Source organism: Rhinatrema bivittatum, chromosome 3 (assembly GCF_901001135.1).
Source record: "Rhinatrema bivittatum chromosome 3, aRhiBiv1.1, whole genome shotgun sequence".
Taxonomy (NCBI): Eukaryota; Metazoa; Chordata; class Amphibia; order Gymnophiona; family Rhinatrematidae; genus Rhinatrema; species Rhinatrema bivittatum.
Genome location: NC_042617.1, coordinates 251791836 through 251815462, shown reverse-complemented (window position 1 = coordinate 251815462; position 23627 = coordinate 251791836). Strand labels below are relative to the sequence as shown.

General features: G+C 48.6%; 1 protein-coding gene across 1 annotated transcript in view; it reads left to right on the top strand.

Moving 5' to 3' along the window:
- The window catches only part of POLR3F (RNA polymerase III subunit F), an 80708-nt gene that overhangs the window by 31887 nt on the left and 25194 nt on the right, over positions 1-23627 (top strand). Inside the window, exons 4-5 of the mRNA XM_029594466.1 lie at positions 9953-10020; positions 16186-16298. Coding sequence (XP_029450326.1) covers positions 9953-10020; positions 16186-16298 — 181 coding nt within the window. The remainder of the gene's footprint in view (positions 1-9952; positions 10021-16185; positions 16299-23627) is intronic.

The window sequence follows — 23627 nt, the reverse complement described above, 5'->3', positions numbered from 1 at the left end:
AAGTGAGCCACCTGGTCAGAAAATATGGGGTCCTGATGGAGAAGTTTCTCCAGATGGCTGAAACTGAGGGGTCTATCTATGGCCAAGTTGACGAGATCTGCGAAACAAGGGTGGTGTGGGCACTCCAGAGTTATCTTAACTATAGACCCCGGATGCTTTCTGTGTGCCGTATCACCTTGCCCATCAGAGGCCACGGAGGAAAGACATACAGCAACGCATTCTGAGGCCACAGCAGCACCAGGGCATTGACACCCCTCTGCCCCGTTCTCTCTCCTTCAGCTGAAGAACCAAGGGTCCTTTGCATTCCTTCTGGTCACCATCAGGTCCATATGAGGTGGACCCCCATCTCCTGCGAATGAGACTCATCACCACTTCTGAGAGCTCCCACTCTCCAGGGTCCAACATTCTCTGACTCAGGAAGTTCGCCTGCACATTGTCCACCCCAGCTATGAACAACACCGCTATTCTCTCCAAGTGCTGCTTTGTCCAGAGGACCAACTCCTGTGCCTCCTGGTCCCACCTTGCCGGTTAATATAAGCTACTGCCATCGCATTGTCTGACAGAACTCTCACTGGCCAACCGTGCAAACATGGTGGAAGAGCAAGCAAAGCAAATCGCACCACTCTTGTCTCTTAACCGATTGATAGACCAAGAAGCCTCTTTACTCAACATTGGCCCTGCGCTGCCTGATACACTGCTCCCCAGCTTGAAAGACTGGCATTGGTAGTGACCACCACCCAATCTGGACTTCCAATTCTAAGCCATGCTCCAGATTGGTCTGAAGCAGCCACCAGGAAAGACTATCCCTGCAGTCCCCCTCAAACAGCAGAGGAAGCTAAAACTCTCCCTAACAACGGAGTCCACTGAGAGAGAAGGGCCTTCTGAAGAAGCCATATATGGGCAAATACCCAAGGGACTAACTCCATTCGATGCCATGGAGCCCAGGACCTGCAAATAGTCCCACATCCTGGGCACTGAAAGCTCCAACAGGTGATGTTTCAGAATTCTCTGTTCCCTGAGGGGAATATTCTCCCATCCCGCGTATCAAACCGCGCCCCCAGATACTCCAAGGACTGAGAGGGAACAAGATGACCCTTTGCAAAATTCACCACCCAGCCTAAAGACTGCAGGCATCGCAGCACCTTCTGCACCAATTGTCAACAGAGGTCCTCCGACTTGCCAGTCCAGGTATGGGTGCACCAGCACTCCTTCCCATCTCAAAGTCACCGCCTCCACCACCACCATCACGTTGGTGAACATGCATGGTGCCGTCATCAGACAGAAGGGAAGAACTCGAAATTGCATATATTCCCCAAGAACCACAAACCACAGAAACCTCTGGTGCTTCTGCCTGATCGCTATGTGCAAATAGGCCTCTGTAAAATCTAGAAACACTAAATACTCTGCCTTGTGCACAGCCGTGATGACCAACCTTAGAGTTTCCGTGTGAAATAGTGGAACTCTGAGGGCTGCATTCACCCTCTTTAAATCCAGAATGGGTCGAAAAGACCCCTCTTTCTTTGGCACCACAAAATAGATTGAATACCTCCCTGTTCGCTGCTTCTCTGGCAGCGCTGGCACTGTGACACTCAGTTGTTTCATGCGCTCCACTGTCCCTCGAATCATTACCTGCTTTGCGAGAAGACTGCAAGGGGGCGCACAAAAGCATCCCTGATAGGACATGCAAAATCCAATATATAGCCTTCTCTTACTATCTCGAGGGCCCACTGGTCCATGGTAATCCTGGTCCACTCTTTGAAAAAGAGCGATAAACACCCTCCGATATCCAGAACCAAAGAGTGGACTGGCCCAGCTTCATTGCGAGTACTTAGCTCCCTCTGCACCAGTACCAGAGGTGTCCAGGAGAGTTTTCTGTCTCTTTTTCCCCCCCCCCCCCCCCCCAAGACTGACTCCAGAACAGAGCCCTGGCCAGGGGCTGCCTCTGCGGACCACTGGAACTCTTGGACTGACGAAACCTCCAATTGTTCCGAAACCTAATACACGGCACAAACTTTCTGCTCTTAGGTTTGTCCTCCGGCAACTTGTGCACCTTGGACTCCCTTAGATGTTTCATTATCTGCTCCAAGTCTTCTCCAAAAAAAATGTTTCCCCTTAAAAGGGAGAACCCTAAGCTGCAACTTAGACTATATGTCCCCTGACTAATTCCGTAGCCATAGCAAATATCTGGCTGACACTGCTAACATCATAATTCGAGAAGAGGTCCTAATGAGGTCATAGAAGGCATCAGCTCCATAAGCCACAGTAGCTTCCAAATGGTCAGCTTGCTGTGCCACATCTCCCCATGAAGCTTGCAACTGTTGGACCCAGCACAGACGTGCCCTCTGATCCAAATTGCTGCACACCACAGCCCTGATAGCCAGAGCCGAAACCCCAAAGATCCTCTTGATGTGAAGCTCCAACTTCCAAACCTGCACATCCCTTAAAGTGGCTGAGTCCGCCACTGGAATAGTTGTCTTCGTTGTGATCGCTGAAACTGGAGCATCCACCTTGGGAAGAACTAACAACTCCAAGGGCTCCTCCGGCAAAGGGTAGAGGTTAGCCATAGCTCTGCCCATTCTCAGCTCGGCTTCTGGAGTATCCCACACCCGCACAACCAGCTTCTTCACCAACTTTTGAAAAGGAAATGCCTTCGCTGGACCCTGCAGGCAATCCAGTACAAGATCAGCACCCTCTAAGTCAGACTCCTCCTGCATCACTTTGATTTCCAGTTTCTAAAGAACCTGCAGAATCAAGGGCCAGAGCTCCTCTCTGCAAAAGGACAGTCATAAGAACATAAGTCCACTTTGAGAATCATCCCCTTCAGCCACGGGATTCTCCTCTGGGTTTCCAGTCAAGTCCAGGGCCTCCTGCAGAGGATCCACCCCAGGGAGGATTCCTACAAATCCTCAAAATTGTCCGTATCCCCCTGTGGGTCACTGGCCAAAGATAGGCCTAACACATGCCGAACCCCATTGGACCACTTATGCTTAGCGCCGGACCTGGCGCTTGAAGAGGGACACCCCCATCCCCACCCTACCCCCCTGGTGGATCGAGGCTCAAGGCTGCACCTGCTGTGCCCCCCAATGCCTTCTTAGCCAAGAAGGCCTGGTGCATCATCAGAACAAACTCAGATGAAAAATCTGGGAATTCACAGAGTCCTGGTCCTTTGGAGAATCCACATCCGCGGAGCCAACATAAAGAGATCCTCCTCTTCAAATTCCCCTCGAGCCATTCCAGAGCTTGCCCCAGCTAGGGATAGCTGTGGTGGAGAAATATCAGGCTCTCCCAAAGCTGCTGTAGACGGTGTGGCCGAATCCAAAATAGCTGCCACGCTGCAAAGGGAAGCCGTCTGAGAAATCCTGGCCTGGCACACAGATGCCATCCTAACAGAAGGGGAGGACCCTACTGATGCTCCCTCCCCTCTAGAAGCACAGCCAGAGCATAAATTCTGTCAATTTAGGCGTGAACGTGACCCCCCCCCCCTTACATGCCCTGCAAACTGTGCTGTGTGGCATGGGTCCGACCGCGTGCCCAACACCACGGGCCTCACCATGTAGAGCCGCATGCCAGCTGCTGCCCTGACTCAGACCCTAACTCCCAACAAACAATCCAGGCCCAGGTACTCTGACACTGCCTATCTGAAAAAAATAGACCCGCTTCTTTTTTTTTTTCCCCAACAACTTTACCACAAAAAGTAAAGCCAAGGAAGAAGAAAAACCCCAGTATACTTCCCTACCCCTTCTGAGTTTTCTCAGAACTGCCAGCAGGTCACCAGGCTGCCTTGTGTAGGCTGAGGGATGTGGACCACCAGATGTCTGCCCCATGGAAACCCGGACAGAGCTAAGAAGGGTCACCAACCCCCTGCTGGCCCGCCTCAACCAGAGAGGCGGGCCCTACCAGGACCTCACAACTCCTCGGGAAGAAATCCTTTTTCTTTCCCTTTTTTTTTTTTTTTTTTTTCCCAGACTGCACCATCTACCATCTGCTGGAGACAGAAAAATACTGATGGACTGCAGGTGGCACACTTAAGTTATATAGCAGTGTCAGTAAACTTTTGTCTGTCTTCATCTGCTGGTAGGGTCACAAAACTCCAGGAATCTGGACTGATTTGGATACATACTGAAAATGCTAAGTTTTACTATGAGCTTGATGAAAGTATTTGGGCTTGGCATGGGGATTTGGAGATTCAGGCTGTGGATAGCTGAATGGACCAGGAACAAACTAGTAAGGAGTTTATTACAAATCATACAATTATTTTATTAAGATGGTGGCATCAGTAGTAAGGCACTTTCTCCCAGGATAAACAGGATGTTAGTCCTCACATATGGGTGAAATCATCAGGATGGAGCCTATCACAGAACACTTTTGTCAAAGTTTTTAGAACTTTGACTTGGCACACTGAGCATGCCAAGCATGCCACCAACCCAGCATCCAGCAGGGGGTCCCACTTCAGTCTCTCTTTTTCCACTCAGTAGCCACGCGGGTTAAGGAGCTCTTACAGTTATTCCTGACAGGAATTCCTCACAGAATATTTTTTCTAAAAAATTGATAAAATTCACCCCATCCGGGGTCCCCCTATCGACTATAGATATCCGCTAACTTAAGGTAACGCTTTACCTCGTTTCGCAGTCTGTTACTGACTGTTCCCATTCAAGGCCCGACGGCCACCGACCACATCGCGGTTAATTTTTCAAGTATGGCAACGGGTTTTCGAAGGTGCCCCGACTGTCCAAAGACGATGTCCATCACGGACCCGCATCAGGTATGTGTCGTATGCTTGGGGGTTACCCATGATGTCACGACTTGTATCAATTGTGCCCAAATGACCCCTAAGGGCCGCCGAGCCCAGTTAGAGAAAATGGAGCTTTTGTTTCAAACTAAGCAGCCTACTCCGAAGACCTCGACGTCATCAGCGCCATCGCCTTCTCAGAACTGGCCGGACACTGGTGGTTCTCGGTTGGCTGGATCCCTTTCGAAGGCGTCTACCTCTTCGTCATCAGCACTGGAGAAAGACCGGGCCGGGCACCGGGAAAAACACAGGCATCGGAAGGCTCCGTCCACCGGTCCAGGCAAAGCCTCAACGTCTGCATCGACAGATCCACCGAGGAAAAAGGCCCGCGCAGAGGAGCCCCCATCCTCCTCCATGCCCGGGAGACCGAGGCATTCCCCACCTTCAGTGGTGCCAGGAGCAGAGACTCCACTTTTACCGATGGACCCTCTGGCGACACCAGCGCAGCCTCCAACTCCGGAACTGGTCATTCAAATGCCTCATTTTCCGTAAGGAATTGAATTGGATGGTTCAAGAGGCAGTTATCCAAGCACTTCAAGGACTTTCGCCTCCACCAGCACCGACTCCGATCTCAAGCTAAACTCCATCCTCAAGAAGGGCCTTGATGCTGGGAAGCACGAGGTCCGAGCTACATATCACATCTTCGACACTACTTCTAGAGTGTCTGCAGTGGGAATAAGTGCCAGGAGATGAGCATGGCTGAAGTCATCAGATCTACGGCCCGAAGTTCAGGAGAGGTTGGCGGACCTCCCCTGTACAGGCGATAATTTATTTGGGGGATAAGATACAGGAGACTGTCGCACAACTCAAGGACCACCACGAGACATTGTGCCAGTTCTCTGCTATACCCTCTGATTTTCCCTCTACTTCAAAACGGCCGTTCAGAAGAGAGGCCAAAAGGAAAACCTATAAAGCTCATAGGTATTATCCTCTCCCATCTCGCACTCGCCCAACCAGACCATATCAGAAAGGTGAGGCCCGTCAATCCAGACCTCAGAAAACGCAGCCAGCTCCGCAACCTGGCCCTACCTCTGGGTTTTGACTCCCTGCTAGAGAGCATGTCAACTTCTACCTCTACCATCTCTGCCAGTGGGCGGCTGCTTGTGCCATTTCACCAACACATGGCGCTGAATCACCACAGACCAATGGGTCCTCTCTGTAGTGGCTCAAGATTACGATCTCAACTTCCTTTCAGTACCATCAAACTCCCCACATCGTCTGGGGTGGGGATTAACCGACCACTCACCACTTCTGGAGGAGGAACTAACAACCCTCTCCAATCCAATGCCATAGAACCAGTACCCACCTTACAGCGGGGAAAAGGGTTCTATTCTCGATATTTCCTAATACCGAAAAAATCAGGAGGCATTCGACATATCTTGGATCTTTGTGCCTTAAACATCTGCAAAAGGAAAAGTTCAGAATGGTAACCTTGGGCTCCTACTCCCTCTTCTCCAAAAGAAAGATTGGCTTTGCTCTCTAGACCTACAAGACACATACATGCATATAGCGATTACCCCGTCTCACCAAAAATACCTCTGTTTCCTAGTCTGAAACAGTCACTTCCAGTACCGGGTCCTACCGTTCGGCCTAGCATTGGCACCTCAAGTCTTTATGAAATGCCTGGCAGTAGTAGCAGCAACCTTAAGAAGGCAAAGCATCCACATCTACCCCTACTTGAACGATTAGTTGCTAAGGGCTCCGTCCGAAAAGGCAGTTCTAAACTCCCTTCATCTAACTCTACAGCTGCTACTGTCATTGGGATTTCTCATAAACTATCCAAAATACAATCTGACTCCTTCACAGATCCTCTCCTTCATTGGAGAGGATTTAAACACCATACAAGCAAAAGCTTTTCTCCCAAGGGATCGAGCACACACGATTGCAACCCTTGCGAAACTAATACAGACGCGTCGATCCACAATGGCTCGTCAGTTTTTAACCTTGTTGGATCACATGGCATCCTCAGTTCATGTTACTCCAGTGGCTCATTTAGCCATGAGAGTAACACAATGGACCCTAAAGTCCCAGTGATTTCAGGCCCACCATCCAATGTCCAGCATTGTCCACGTCACCAGGCAGCTTCGTCTCTCGCTAGCTTGGTGTTCAGGAATCCAATCTTCTCAGGGGACTACCTTTTCAGTCTCCAGAACCTCAAATAACACTGACAACAGATGCTTCCAACCTAGGTTGGGGAGCCCATGTCAACAACCTGCAAACTCAGAGAACCTGGTCGGCAGCAGAATCACAACATCAAATAAATTTTCTGGAGCTCAGGGCAATCAGCTATGCCCTTATGGCCTTCCAGAATTGTCTATCCAACAAGACAATCCTAGTCCAAACAGACAACCAGGTAGCGATGTGGTACATCAACAAGTAGGGGGAACGGGCTCATACCTGCTATGTCAGGAGGTAGCACAGATTTGGGCCTGGTCTCTCTCTCACTCCATGTTCCTGAGAGCATCTTACCTGGCAGGCGTGGACAATGTGATTGCGGACAAGTTGAGTCGGACCTTTCATTCCCACTGTAGCAGAGAAAATCTTCTAGCGGTGGGGCTATCCACACCCAGATCTCTTTGCGTCAATTCACAACCGCAAAGTTCTGCTCACTACATCGCAGTTACAGGACACCCCCAAGGGATGCTTTCACCACCTCGTGTTCAAAGGGTCTCCTGTATGCTTACCCTCAACTTCCACTCATCAGCAAGACTCTCGTTTAAGTTACGACAAGACAAGGGCTTAATAATTCTCATAGCCCCCTACTGGCTGTGCCAGGTGTGTTTTCCCATCCTTTGCGACCTCTCAGTCCATCAGCAAATCTGCCTGGGGGCAGATCCATCTCTGATAACGCAGAATAACTGACAACTGCTTCATCCCAACCTCCAGGCCCTGTCCCTGACAGCATGGATGTTGAAAGGTTGATCCTACAATCTTTAAACCTCTCAGATACTGTATACCAGTCCTCGTAGCTTCACAGAAGCCTTATACTAGGAAATGCACCATAAAGATTTTCCTTTATGGTGCATGTCAAAGGAGCTAGATCCCTTTACCTGCCCCACAGCGAAGTTCCTAGACTACCTCTGGCACTTATCAGAGTCTGGTCTACAAACTTCCTCCATTAGACTCTTACCACAAGGGCATAGGAGATGTCTCGATATCGACACAACCCCTCTTAGCGCGCTTCATGAAAGGCTTACTACATCTAAAGCCCCCACTTCGTCCTCCAGCTTCTGCTTGGGATCTCAATGTGGTATTAGCACAGCTCATGAAACCTCCGTTTGAGCCTATATACTCCTGCGAGCTGCGTTATCTTACTTGGAAAGTGTTCTTTCTCCTAGCTATAACGTCAGCTCGCAGAGTCAGTGAGCTACGGGCACTGGTATCATACCCACCTTACACGAAATTTCTCCATGATCGTGTGGTGCTTCGCACTCATCCTAAATTTTTACCAAAGGTAGTATCTGAATTTCACTTAAATCAATCCATTATACTACCTACTTTCTTTACAAAACCCCACTCCCATCCAGGTGAGCAAGTGCTACAGTCCTTAGACTGTAAACATGCGTTAGCCTTTTATTTGGAATGCACTGCAGCCAATAGGAAGTCCACCCAGCTGTTTGTCTCCTTCGATAAAACCAAACTGGGAGTCCCTGTGGGCAAGCAAACCCTATCTTCCTGGCTAGCAGACTGTATTTCCTTCTGCTACCTGCAAGCAGGCCTTCCGCTACAGGAACGCGTGAAAGTGCATTCTATAAGAGCCATGGCAACATCAGTAGCACACTTCTGATTGGTGCCTCTTACTGACATCTGTAGGGCTGCTACATGGAGTTCTCTCCATACCTTTGCTGCTCATTATTGCCTGGACAAGACAGGTAGGCAAGATTCCATTTTTGGCCAGTCTGTTCTTCTCGATTTATTCTCAGCTTAACCCAACTTCCTTCCAGCAACCCACTGGGAATTTCAGGCTGCCCTTTTAAACAAACCTACCCCGGTTGTTGTGCCTGTTGCACGTCTTTGGGTGCTTTTGGTACATTTACTCGGGCATCCTCAGCTCGCTATTCACCCATATGTGAGGACTACCATCCTGCTTGTCCTGGGAGAAAGCAGAGTTACTTACCTGTAACAGGTGTTCTCCCAGGAAGCAGGATGTTAGTCCTCACGAAACCCGCCCGCCACCCCGCGGAGTTGGGTTCGCTTATGATTTATTTTATTTTTCGCTTGTACTTTTACTATAAACGAGACTTAAGTGGGACCCCTGCTGGATGCAGGGTTGGTGGCATGCTGGGCATGCTCAGTGTGCCAAGTCAAAGTTCTAGAATCTTTGACAAAAGTGTTCCGTGATAGGCTCCATCCTGATGATGTCACCCATATGTGATGACTAACATCCTGCTGTCCTGAGAGAATACCTGTTACATAAGCAACTCTGCTGTATTCCCTCCCAGAGCTGCATGAGCCTCTCCTGGTGGCGTGTAAATCCTTCCTGTACTTTTAAGCATGGCACAGATTCTCAATTTCCACCCAGCAGTACATGCACCCCCTTCCTGGCACTGCATGAATCTCTTGCACCATTAGGCATTGTAGAGGCTCTGCATTTCCTAGGGATTAACGAGCACATCTTAACTAATTTAAAAATATTAGTCCATAGTAAAATGTAGGGTGCATGTCGTAGTTGTACATGTTTGAAACACTGCAGAGTGCGCAAAAGACATGTATTTTAAGATTTTCTGTAGGTTCCAGGCCATGTGCTGCATTTCTGAGGTTCTTTTTATATTTCAAACTAGTTGTAGAGCCCATTAAAAATGATGGGGGTAGAATGTGGTGCAAACCACTCCCCGTCTCTTCTCCCATGCCTCTGTCATTTCTGCATCTCCTTAGTCCCGTGGCATCTTTTGCTCTACCTTAGCTGGTGAGGGCGGGGGCAGGGCCTGGCCTCCCTGCGAGCCACACAGCACCGGTCTCCTGAGACAGACTGCATCCCCTAACCAGAACTGCTTTTTATATATGTGGGAGGATAGGTGGGTTTTTTGGGGGGTTTTTGTGCTTGTAGCAAAATTGCTTTCTGAAATAAACTTAAAAACAGTGTAACTACATAACTGCTTTCTGAATTCAGCCATCATCTAAAAATAATCTGTTACCCATGAAGTTTGCTCTTCTCTTTTACAGTAAAATGAAGGGGTCAGACAACCAGGAAAAGCTGGTTTACCAAATTATTGAAGATGCTGGCAACAAAGGTAAACTTTTTTCCAGGAAATACAATATTTCTCTTTCCTGTTCTTATTTTATGGTATTGAAAGGGTATTAGAGTGCATAAAATACATAGGAAGGATAATTTTCAGAGGCATCTTCACGGGTAAAACATATATACAAGTCCAAATATTTCTGCAGATGGAAAAACCAATGAAGCTTTTTGTCCAGTTGCTTACTGTCTTCGTAGATGGCCAGTCTAGGGACAAGAAGAAGAAATGGAAGCTGAGCTCTTCAGACATGGCCCAGCACGCCAATAAAATTATGCAGAATGTGTTCCTGTAACTTAATGCCTCAGTGCCACTCCTCTCAGGATTAACCCCATGCCACTCGGAGAGTCCTGCCGAATACTGCCCTGTCTTACCTGCACCTTCACACATGCTCCTACACTGGCAACTTCCCATCCGTAGACTGGGCCCTACTTGTGAATGGTCAAGTACTCTACCCACAAGCTATCCTCTGGTGATTTGTAGGGAAATTGGGACCCCACACAACACCGGGATCACACAGTTCCTAGAAATACACCTACAGACCAAATACAGGAAACACTGGGAACATGAATTGGTCCCGGACAGACAAAGCTAACAAACTTTTGAGTTTATTAACAAAATGTGGGAAGACTGAACAGAAAAAGATTGTTTGTGACCAGTAATAGATAAAATGATGACTCATCAATACAAATTAGGTAAACACGTTTTACTGCTTAACAATGCCTGGGGAGTTTCCGAAACATGCTATCCACCAGAGTTGGAGCAGGATCTCAGCACAGAGATCTGCTCTTTGTACTCCCAAACAAGACTAGAAAAGCAACTTCAGGACTAGTTCTCTTTCTGAAGGGCAAATCAGGGTATAAAGTACTAGCATTAGCTCCCTGACCAGTGTCCTGACTAGTAATAGTTTTCTGGCCAATGGCACTGAAGGATGTTACCGCTTCCTCCAGGATAATAGGATATGTATGCTGTCCAAACCTCATGCTGAGTCAAACCAGCATCTCAGGTCTCTGAACTACAATGTAAAGGTCAAACGCTACCTGAAGGCCAGCTGAAAGGAAATTAGCTCTCTGGAGGAAAAACGCAAGGCCTAAGACAAAACAAGAAATCGCAAAGCACACAAAATTCCAGTTTCACCACACTTCCACTGTGCCAATGATGCTTTCACTGTGATGTTTACTCCTCTGCAGTTTCTGAATACAAAATAGCAAGAATTGTCGTTAGCATATGCTTGGTGATATCCTTCTTAGCTCAGCCAGTTACCAACTTCACCAAGCCATTTCAAGAATGGGCATCATGAGATCTCCAAAACACACACACACACACACACACACACACACATATACACATTTATGTGGCAGTGCCCAAAGTTTTGTTCTCTACCTCCATCTGCTGGTAGGGATGAATAAAACCTGCTTGTCTGGACTGATCTGTGGTATTACAGGAATGAAAATTAGCAGGTAAGAACCAATTTTCCTTCATCGAAGGAGGAGGTTGAAGCGGGGCTCCTGGAAGTGGCAGTGACCTACAGTGCGGATGCCCTATATGATCTACTTCGGATCTCCGCTCGCTCTATGGTCTCCATGGTTTCGGCCCACCGGCTGCTTTGGTTGTGGAACTGGTCTGCTGATGTCTCCTCCAAGGCCCAGTTAGGTTCCCTGCCTTTTTAAGGGCAAGCTGCTCTTCAGAAAGGATTTAGAGGATATGATTCAGTCCTTGGGAGAGAACAAGGTACATTGTCTTCCAGAGGATAAACCTAGGTCGCGAAGTTTTCCTTCATCTCATTTTCGGGGAAATCTCCGATTTCGGTCCTCCCGGTCGGCAGGCTCCTCCTCTGGGCAAAATGCTGGCAGACAACAATCCTGGTCACAATCCTTTTGAGGGCGTCGATTTGACAGATCTAGGATCCCCCAAGCCGCAGCAGGAATCAAGTCAGCACAATGAGGCGAGGCCGGTCCATTCCTCTGTTCCGGTGGTAGGAAGCAGGTTGTCTCTGTTTTATGAGGAATGGGCCAAGCTGACGTTGGACCAGTGGGTCCTCAGCGTGATAAGAGACGGCTATGCTTTAGATTTTGTTCGGTGCCCTTGAGACCGCTTTCTCGTTTTCCCCATGTTCATACAAAGAGAAACGTCAGGTGGTAGGGGACTCGTTGAGTTGTCTACTAGATCTCTGAGCCATTGTTCAAGTTCCGCTGGCAGAGCAGTGAAGGGGCTGCTATGCCATCTATTTCATGGTGCCCACAAAAGAAGGCACGTTCTGGCCCGTTCTAGATTTGAAGAGGGTCAATAGATGTCTTCAAGTGCCCTGCTTTCTCATGGAGACTCTGCGGTCAGTCATTGCGTCAATACGCAAGGGGGAGTATCTGGAGTCACTGGATCTCACGGAATCATATTTGCACATTGGCATCCAGATCGCTTACCAGAAATTCCTCAGGTTTTCCATACTGGGTCACCATTTTCAGTTCTGCGCTCTTCCTTTCGGGTTAGCCATGGTGCCAAGGACCTTTACCAAAGTCATGGTGGTAGTGGCAGCGGAGTTTCGGAAGAAAGGCTTGTTAGTCCATCCCTATCTGGACGATTGACTCATTCGGGCAAAGTCGGAGTCTCTTTGTCGCTCGGCAGTGGACCGGATTCTACAGCTGCTGAGGTCACTGGGTTGGGTGGTCAATTTGGCCAAAAGCCAGTTGATTCCCTCCCAGTCCTTGGAGTTCCTAGGAGCCCTGTTTGACACTCGTCTCGGCAGGATTCTTCTCACCAAGGAGCGCCTTATCAAACTGCAAGGACAGGTTCGGGACTTGCTGGCTCAGGATCTCCCCAGAGTTTTCCACTACTTGCGGGTCCTTGGCTCGATGGCCTTTGCTCATATGAGGCCTGTTCAGTCAGCACTGCTTTCCCGTTGGAGCCCGGTATCCAAGCAATTTCATCTTCCCCTACCTCTTACAGACTCTGCACATTCCAGTCTCAATTGGTGGCTCCTCTCAGACAATTTGCGCCAGGGGATTAGCTTGGAAGTTCCCGATTGAACGGTGGTCACCACAGATGCCTCTCTCTCCAGCTGGGGAGCAGTGAGCCAGGGAATGTCGGTGCAGGGCCAATGGTCGGCGGAGGAATCCCGATGGTCAATCAATCGCCTGGAGACCAGGGCAGTGCGGTTAGCACTACAAGCTTTTCTCCCATTTCTGCAGGGGAAGTCTGTCAGGGTTCTATCTGACAATGCGACAACAGTGGCATATATCAATCGCCAAGGGGGAACCAAGAGTCAGCCGGTGGCAATCGAGGCCCAACAGCTGTTAGGCTGGGTGGAACAGCACCTAGCCAGCATCGCGGCCTCTCACATTGCAGTCCCGAACCTGTCCTTGCAGTTTGACAATGTTCAAGCCGATTTTCTCAGTCATCACAGTCGCGATCCCGGGGAGTGGGAACTCTCCGAGGAAGCATTCCATCTCATTTGTTGCAAGTGGTCTAGTCCAGGGGTCGACTTGATGGCAACTTTCCGGAATGCCAAGGCCCCTTGTTTCTTCAGTCGGCGCCGGGAACCAATGGCGGAAGGAGTGGATGCTTTGGTTCTCGCCTGGCCAAAGCATGTCGTCCTGTATGTGTTTCCACCGTGGCCTCTCATCGGCAAAATGTTGAGGCGCATTGAATCTCATCCATCCGAAGTGATCCTAGTAGCTCTGGAGTGGCCGAGGCGTCCATGGTTTGTGGATCTGTAAACCTGGCAGTGGAAGGGCCCCTGAGGTTTTGGGATCTTCCGAATCTTCTGTGTCAGGGTCCTGTTTGTTTGGAAGAGGCAAACCACTTTTGTCTAGCGGCATGGCTTTTGAGAGGCAAAGACTGAAAACCAAGGGTAATTCGGATGTAGTTGTTACCCTTTTGCATTCCAGGAAAACCTCCACTACTTTAGCTTATGTCAGAGTGTGGAAGGTTTTTGAGTCTTGGTGTGTAGACCACAAGGTGGATGATACTTAGGCTCTGGTGCTCGACATATTATCTTTCCTACAGGCCGGCTAGTTAAAGATTTCTCGTGTAGCTCTTTGCGGGTACAGGTAGTTGCCCTCGGTTCTTTCCAAGGTAAAATACACAGTGTGCCTTTGACTGCGCATCCAGATGTGGCGTGTTTTCTTAGAGAGGCGAAACACCTGCGTCTTCCAGTCAGGAATCCTTGTCCATCATGGAATTTAAATTTGGTCCTCCAAACTCGCACTATGTGCGACACCGTTTAAACCTTTTAAAATAGGCAACGCTGAAGAATCTTACTTTTAAAGGTGTTTTTTCTTGTGGCTATTTCCTCAGCTCTCCGGGTGTCTGAGCTCCAGGCTTTATCATGCAGGGAACCCTTCCTCAGAAGTACGAACCTTGCGGACAGTTCCTTCCTTTCTTCCAAAGGTAGTTTCAGCTTTTCACTTAAATCACGTGATAGACCTCCCATCCTTTCCAGACTTGGACCGTTCTGATCCCCAGGCTAGGGATCTGAGGAAACTAGATGTTCGCCATATTCTATTACGTTATTTGGAGGTTACCAATGGTTTCCGCATGTCGGATCATCTTTTTGTGCTCTGGAGTGGTCCCAAGAAAGGATACAAGGCGTCTAGGGCTACGATCCTCCACTGGTTGAAGGAGGCTATTAATTCAGCCTACCTGCTTCATGGTCGGATGTTTCCAGTTGGTCTTAGAGTGCATTCTACACGTTCACAGGCAGCCTCGTGGGCAGAGTGTCAGCAAATTTTGCCACAGGAGATTTGTAGAGCGGCTACTTGGAAGTCCTTGCTTACCTTTGCTAGACATTACTGTTTGGATGTTCAGGCCCCAGGAGAGATCCGAGCTGAACTCTCAGGGTCCCACCCCGGGTAGTGGAGCTCTGCTACATCCCAGGAGTCTGGACTGATCCGGGTTCATACAGGGAAAGGAAAATTGGTTCTTAACTGTTAATTTTCATTCCTTAGGTACCACGGATCAGTCCAGAGTCCCGTCCTTTTTTAGCATGGGGATAATGGAGAATACGCTCGTTCAATACTTCTTTATATTCTCTGTAGATAAGTTCTTTAAAGTTTTTCATAGTTTTCAAGGGTTCTGATCCTACTTGGGGTTAGTGATCTGGTTTTTATCAGTCATAGCCGGTATGAGGTTCACAAGATTCTAGTTAATTACTTTAATTTTTAAGATATTCTGCTTTGATACCATGTAATACTGACAGACTGTAGGTGCCTGAGGGTATAGGGCAGAGTCTGTCAAAGCTTCTCTGTCTCCATCTGCTGGTGGGGAGGCAAAACCCAGGAGTCTGGACTGATCTATGGTACTACAGGAACGAAAATTAGCAGGTAAGAACCAATTTTCCTTTGCATAACACCTTTCCCAAAAATATTTGGTTGTCTTCATGGGATATTCAGTTAATACAGACATAATGCACATCCTCTTTGAGAAGTTCATCTATCTTTATATAGGGCCATTTGTATTAGGTAGCTGCTGCTGACTGCCCCCCTCAACAAACCTAGGAATTTCTTTCTCAAAGGAAATATTCAGAATTGGGATTAAACTTGATTTAACCTTCACACCAGTGTTTTTACACCAAATAAAGGTTTGAGACTATAGAAGGTATGTTCCGCCTCCTTTCTATCTGTTCTGTACAGGTACTGTTTACTTCATATGATACACCGCCTAGAGGGTGTTTATTTACCAAGTTCATGTTTACTGTGCGTGGTAAAGATAAAACTCCTAATTGCAAAAAGCTAATTATTGGTTGTGAATAAGTTTTAGTCAGTTTGACTTCGCTGAAGCAGTAGACAGTTTGATCTGTGATTGTTACATCCTCAAAAGGCATAAAATAAAAATACACCACCCTAAAAATTCTTTTGAAGCTAATGTTTTAAATCCAAATTTTAGGAAAAAAATATAGAGAAAATCACATTATTCAATGAACTAGGAGCCACCTGGATTGCGGATGTAAGGGCTGAAATTGCTTTTGTAAACTCTCCTTTAATCTAGGCATTTTCCTGTGGTTGAGGATTAGCTGGTCATGAGAACAAGCACCAAGGAAAAATGGCCCCAGTCATATGGTCCTCTATACCATGTACAGCATAAGTAAAACATCTAGGTCCTCCTAAGCAAGTGATGCTTAGAACAGAATGGCACAACCTCTGCTTTTTTTTTTTCTCTTTTGCACAGGTATTTGGAGCAGAGATATCAGGTACAAAAGTAACCTGCCCTTGACAGAGATCAACAAAATTCTAAAAAATTTAGAGAGTAAAAAACTCATCAAGGCTGTTAAATCTGTAGCGGTGAGTAAATCTTTTTTCCTCTGGCTTTTATAGAATTATCTGAAGTAGATATAGATATGTATTACTGTATTTATTGATGTTTTTGTATTTTTTATGTATTTGATTACTATGATGTATTTCACTCTAATGTATTTGATTTAGATCACTTTGGGTCAAATTTTTGTTCCAGGAAGGCAGAAGTATATAACATAACTTCCATTTTGTCCTACTACACAAGTCCAGTCCCAGTAGATAGGTTGTGTCCACCTACCAGCAGATAGAGGCAGAGCACATTGATATCTCCAGCAACATCATGCAACTATGTATAAGTGATACAGCACAGGAAGAATCCAGTATTCTCTTCCTCCAGCAGATGATAGAACAAACAAGTGGTGCAGCAGGATTTTTTTTGGAAAGCTGTTTTGAGGCCAGGTTGCAGATATGTTAGTTGTTGCGAGCTCTGGAACAGGGGTTCTCAGTCCCAGAGAGGGCTTGGTAGAACCTAAGGACCTGATTTTCAAAAGCATTTACATGTTTAAAAATAGATTTTACACATGTAAATGTACTTTATCCGAGTAAGTGAGCTTTTGAAAAATGCTACATTTCCTAGCGTGTAGCCAGATGGACTCAGGACCAGTGGGTATTGTGCTCTTCTGCTAGCAGATTGTGCTCTTCTGCTAGCAGATGGAAGACTGAGTCAGATTTCAAAGCTGATGTCACTCTAGATATACCCCTGCAGTGATCTTAGCTCTTCAGTATCTCTCCGTCTCCTAGCAGATACGGACATATCCCACACACTAGAATTACAGCAAGAAGAAACAAAACTTATCTTAAAGAAGATCGAGCCCCGCTCTCCTGCTACCTAGGGGTCCCTCCCCCCAGCTGAGAATTCCTGAAGTGATCTCCGATATCCCTCAGAGGTGTGCCTTGGTCCGGTAGCCGGTTCCCGGCATGGACTTAGCCCCCGCGGGTGCAGAACCGAGCGCGGCGGTGAAGGTAATTCCCTTTTCCCCCACAGTTGGAGACCGTCTGGCACACGATCAGTAAGCGCCAAGACCAGGTAAGAAAAAATCTTTAAATTCAGGTCTCCGGTCTCCAGAGCTCGGATTGCTGTACCGAATTCTTCTTCCGGCGAGGTTAAAAGGGAGCACCGATCAGGTTGAGCAGCCTTGGTTGGGCTAGGCACCGATCTGGTGCAAGGGTCCACACACGTGGAGACCCTCGGGGGGGGGGGGGTTCGCCATCTTACATGCGGGGGTCATCGGCGCTATATTCCCTTCTTGACCGGCAGAACGCACGGGGCAGGCCGAGCGGCCGATGCGCCTAACTTGCATGCATAGCTGCGCGTACAGCTACGCGCACAACTGAGCACACCTGTATGCATAACTACAAGCACAGCCGCGTTTACAACTGCATGCGCACAAACACAATGGCAACGGCGCCAAAGAAGGCCAGAAGGCACTCTCTTTTCACAGCCTGCCACTTAAGAGCTGCGCAGCCTGAGCTGGAGTCTTGCCTGTGCCAGCATTGTGAGAAAGCCCAGGGGGAACCAAAGCCTGGTCCCTCACTGTCTGCGGATGAGTCAGGAACTACTACAGATGATAGTTCCCCGGACCTATGCATCTCTGAGATGACTTCTCCACAAGAGGGCACCTCAGGGGCTCCTACACCGACTCCACCTGGGATTAACATGGACCCAGGGACCTTCTCCTGGTTAGAATTTTTCCAAGGGCTGCAAGCCTTCATTCAGGCACAATCAGCCCTGGCTGCGCCCCAGGCTCAACCCCAGCCGGAAGCACAAGATCCTCCCGGCCCTGCTCAGATGTCTCAAGACATGCCTTGCCTAACCAAGAATCTCCCTGACAGGGTCCCAGACACCTCAGATGATAATGGCGACTCCCTGGAAGAAGGAGAAATTCCTCCAGGCCTGGAACCATACCAAACCATGCTTCGCTTCTTCCATAAGGATGAATTACCAGCCCTTATTTGCCAGACTCTGAAGACTCTGGGTATTCCAGGCATGGACCCGATGGCGGAACCAAAGAAGAACCCCCATCCTGGTGTCCCTTCGTAAAGCCTCATTCTACTTCCCAATTATGGAAGCCATCTAGGAACTGATTGACCTGGAGTGGGATGCCCCGGAGACAGCTTCAAAGGGGGTTGGGCCCTGGAAGCCCTATACCCTCTAGAACCAGCGACCAAGGATCACCGGCGTTTCCCGAAAGTGGACCCATGGTCTGTGCCATCTCAAAGCGAACAACAATTCCTGTTGAGGGAGGGGCTGCATTAAAGGATTCTCAGGATAGACGACTGGAATCCATCCTTAAGCAAGCCTTCGACGCAACAGCAATGACACTGTAGATTGCTTCCTGCTGCGCACTGGTGGCACGTTCCTGCTTACGCCTCTTGAGAGAGGCAAATAACTCCGGAACGTATACCAGTGAGACGATGGAACCTGCAGCAGCCTTCCTGACGGACGCAAGCTCAGACATGGTGCGTACCTCAGCCGTAGGCGTAGCTTTTGCAGTGGCAGCCAGAAGACAATTATGGCTATGAAATTGATTTACTGATGTGACATCTAAAGCGAATCTCACAAGAATGCCCTTTAAAGGATATCTCTTGTTCAGAGTAAGTTCCATTTACCATCACACATTGTCTTCTGTCCGTCAACTAGTTTGCAATCCAGGCCACCACCTCGGCACTCACTCCTAAGCGTCTCATTTTATTCACAAGCCTCCTGTGCGAGACTGTATCAAAAGCTTTGCTGAAATCCAAGTAGAATGCATCGAGCGCTCTTCCTCGATCTAATTCCTTAGTCATCCAATCAAAAAAGTCAATCAGATTTGTCTGACAGGACCTTCCCCTGGTGAATCCATGCTGCCTCTGGCCAGCAATTCTTCTGACTGTAGATAGTTCACTATTCTTTCTTTCAGCAGCGACTCCATTACTTTTCGTACCACTGAGGTGAGGCTAACCGGCCTGTAGTTTCCAGCCTCCTCTCTACTCTCACTCTTTTCCAATCACTCGGCACTACTCCCGTTTCTAGTGATCCATTGAACAGGTCACACAGCGGACCTGCCAGCATATCTCTGAGCTCCCTCAGTATCCTGGGATGAACCTCATCAGGCCTCATGGCTTTGTCCACTTTCAGTTTTCCTAGCTCTTCCCATACATTCTCTTCTATAAACGGAGTTACATCTACTCCATTCCCCTCCAGTTTCTTGTTACCTAGCGATGGTCCTTCTCCAGGATCCTCTGTAGTGAACACCGAACTGAAGTATTCATTTAATATTTCTGCCATTTCTTCTTCTCTCGCCACACATTGATCCTTTTCACCTTTCAAATTCACTATATCACTTTGAACTTTTCTCCTTTCTCTGATGTATCTGAAAAATGTTTTGTCACCTCGCTTTACCTCTTTGGCAATCCTTTCTTCCGCTTGACTTTTTGCTGTCTTGATTACTTTCTTTGTCTCCCTCAGTTCCACCAGATATTCTTCCTTGTGCTCCTCCCTTTGGGATCCTTTATATTTCTTGATCGCTGTTCTTTTAGCTTTTATTTTGTGAGCCACCTCCTTTGAGAACCAGATAAGTTTCATTTTTCTCTTGCTTTTCTTTACTTTTCTAACATATAGATTAGTTACCTTGGTAATTAGTACTTTTATTGGCCCACATCTCTCTTGTTCTCCAAGCCTTCTAGTTCTTCCTCCAGATACTTCCCATTTCATCAAAGTCTGTTGATATGAAACCTTACCGTTTGAAGATCACTGGTGCTGAAGTGGGCACCCACCTGGACATTAGAGACATTATCTCCATTAGTGAGCACTAAATTTAGTTTCCCTGTACGTACTCAGATCAGTCCAGACCGTGGGTTGAGCCTCCTGTCCAGCAGGTGGAGACAGACCAAACCTGTGAGGGTATCCTATAACAGGACCCCTTCAGTATTCGTCTGTCTCCAGCAGGTGCCGGCAGCTGAACCTATGGTTCCCCTTCTTGTTCTTCCCTTAGTTTTCCTGAGGGGATTTTCTTTACTTTTGGTCTGGATCAAGCAAGTATTAAATTCTTGGTTTAAAAAAAAAAAGAGGACTTTGAAAGTTTTCTCCCTTTTTTCCTCACAGAGACAGTTTGGTCTCTCCGCTCTGCTGGGAGCCTGGGGGAGGGGGGGCATGTCCATCCTAGGCCCCTTTTTCCCGGTGACCATCTGGGGTGATTCTGGTGGTCCAGTCCCTCCCCCATTATCTAGCTGTCCACTGTAAAACAGTACCCTCTCAGGGAGTGTTTTTCCCCTGGCTTAGCTGAGTAGTTTAAAAAAAAAGGGTACAAGCAGGGCTGTATTTGTTACTTTTTAAGAACTGTGGACAGCTCCGGCAGCGTGCAGAGTTGAGTCGCTGCCCCCGCTGACCGACTTCAGCCCTGCACAGTTCAGCTGTTTTTACTTTTTTAGCGCCTTCTGTGGCTGAGAAATTGGTCTGCGGATACATCTTCCAAAGCGCAGTTGGGAACCCTTCCCTTCAAGGGCCAGTTGCTTTTTGGTGAGGACCTAGAGCAACTTATCAAATCCCTGGGAGAAAATAAGGTTCATAAGTTGCTGGAGGACCGCCCGAAACAGTCTAAATCCTTCTTACCCTCTCGCACTAGATTTAGGGGGCAACGCCGTTTTTCCACCAGGGCAAGGGGCTCGTTCTCGAGGGTTAATGATTCTCGATCTCAATCCTGGCCTCATTCCTTTCGGGGACGTCTGCCTTTCAGGGAAAGTAGCCAGCAACACTCGGTCACCAAGTCCTCCTCTCTCTGAGATGAGGCCGGCTCATTCCTCTGTTTGAGACATAGGTGGACGACTGTCCCAGTTTCTCGGGGAATGGGCCACCATAACGACGGATCAGTGAGTCCTAGAGGTGATAGAAAAAGGCTACGCGTTAGAATTTGCTCAAGACCTACTGGATCTTCACCTGATCTCCCCCTGCAGAAGTCGAAAGAGACCTGCAGTCGAACAAACCCTGCGCAGGCTGCTGGAACTGGGGGCCATAGTCCCAGTCGAAGAACAAGGGTCCGGCCAATATTCCATCTCCTTCGTCGTGCCCAAAAAGGAGGGCTCCTTTCGTCCAATTTTGGATCTCAAGCGCGTCAACCGGGCTCTCAAGGTTCCCCATTTTCGGATGGAAACCTTGAGGGCGGTGATAGCAGCAGTTCAATCTGGAGAATTCTTGGCCTCGCTCGATCTGATGGAGGCCTACTTACACATCCCGATTTGCTGCGATCACCAGCAGTATCTTCGGTTCGAGATACTGGGCCAACATTTTCAGTTTCAAGCACTCCCCTTTGGTCTTGCCACGGCGCCGCGCAATTTCACCAAGGTAATGGTGGTAGTAGCGGCCACCCTGCATCAAGACGGCATCCTAGTCCATCCTTACCTGGACGATTTTCTCACCTGGGCCAAATCAAAGTCTCTTTGCCAGCTGGCGGTCAGCAAGGTCCTGTCGTGTCTGACCTCTCCGGGATGGGTCATCAACTTTCCCAGGAGCAAGCTTCAACCCTCCCAGACATTGGAATTCCTGGGGGCGCAATTCGATACTCGAGTAGGCAGGGTGTTTCTTCCGGAGGACCGATTGCTCAAACTCGGGGGCCAAGTGCGCAATTTTCTCTCTCTTGCCCTGCCAACGGCCTGGGATTATCTCCAGGTTCTGGGGTCCATGGCCTCCACTATCGATCTGGTCCCCTGGGCTTTTGCGCATATGCGTCCGTTACAGAAAGCCTTGCTATCCCGCTGAAAACCTGTATCTGAACAGTTTCAGACGCCCCTGCCGCTCTCAGAGTCTACCGTCGCAGAACTGCAGTGGTGGCTATCGCCTGCCCATCTTCAGAAGGAGATGTCCCTTCTGACACCGCAGTGGATCTTGGTAACAACGGACACCAGCCTCTCCGGCTGGGGAGCTGTATGCCTGACCCAGTCTGCTCAGGGGTATTGGTCTCCGACCCAATTTCGCTGGCACATCAATCAATTGGAAGCTCGAGCGGTCCGACTGGCTCTCAAGGCCTTCCTTCCCCTACTCCTCCACAAGGCGGTGCCGGGTCCTGTCGGACAATTCCACCACTGTAGCCTACATCAATCGACAAGGGGGCACCAGGAGTCGCCTAGTCACTCTGGAAGCCAGCAGGCTCTTCGCATGGGTGGAACGTCACCTAGTGCGCATAGCGGCGTCCCATATTGCGGGGAAGGAGAACATTCTAGCGGATTGCCTCAGTCGCCAGAGGTTAGACCCAGGCAAGTGGAAATTGTCAGATGAAGCGATGAACCTGATCATCCACAGGTGGGGTCCCCCTCACTTGGATCTGATGGCCACCATGACCAATGCGAAAGCTCCTCGGTTCTTCAGCCGCAGATGGGAACAGTGCGCGGAAGGGGGTGGATGCCCTGGTCCTTCCCTGGCCTCGCGACATTCTACTGTACGTGTTCCCTTCCTGGCCTTTAGTGGGCAAAGTACTCCGAAGAATTGAGCTTCATCGCGGGCCTGTCATTCTAGTGGCTCCGGAATGGCCTCGCAGACCGTGGTTTGCGGACCTCTTGAACCTAGCCACGGACGATCCCCCACGCCTCGATCATCTTTCCCATCTTCTTTGGCAGGGTCCTATATTTTTCGATCAGGCGGATCGCTTTTGTCTAGCGGCCTGGCTTTTGAACGGCGAAGACTGAGAAAGAAGGGATATAAGGAAGAAGTTATATCCACCCTATTGCGGGCCAGGAAGCCGACTACCTCGCTTGCTTATGTCAGAGTATGGAAGGTTTTTGAAAATGCGTGTGTCGCCTTATGTATCTCTGCTCATAAAGCTCCGGTTTCCCAGGTCCTTTCTTTTCTCCAGAACGGTCTCGCCAAGGGGTTGTCGTTCAGTTCCTTGTGAGTGCAAGTCTCTGCTCTCGGTTCTCTCTTAGGTACCATTGACGGTTCTCTCTTAGGTACCATTGACTGTTACTCAGTGATGGCTCATCCAGATGTTGTCCGTTTTCTCAAGGGAGCCAAGCACTTGAAACCTCCGGTCAGGGTTACTTGTCCCTCATGGAGTCTTAACTTGGTTCTCCGGGTTCTCTGTGAAGCTCCTTTTGAACCTTTAAGGAGGGCTATGCTTAAGGATTTGACTCTCAAAACCGTCTCTTTGGTGTCCATTTGTTCATCAAGAAGAATCTCAGAGCTCCAAGTGTTGTCGTGCAGAGAGCCTTTCCTATGTTTCTCGGATTCAGGGGTATCCCTTAAGATGGTACCCTCTTTCTTGCCAAAGGTCTTGTCTTCTTTTCATGTCAATCAGTCTGGTGCCTCGATGTGAAACAGGTTTTGCTGCATTACCTTCAGGTTACAAA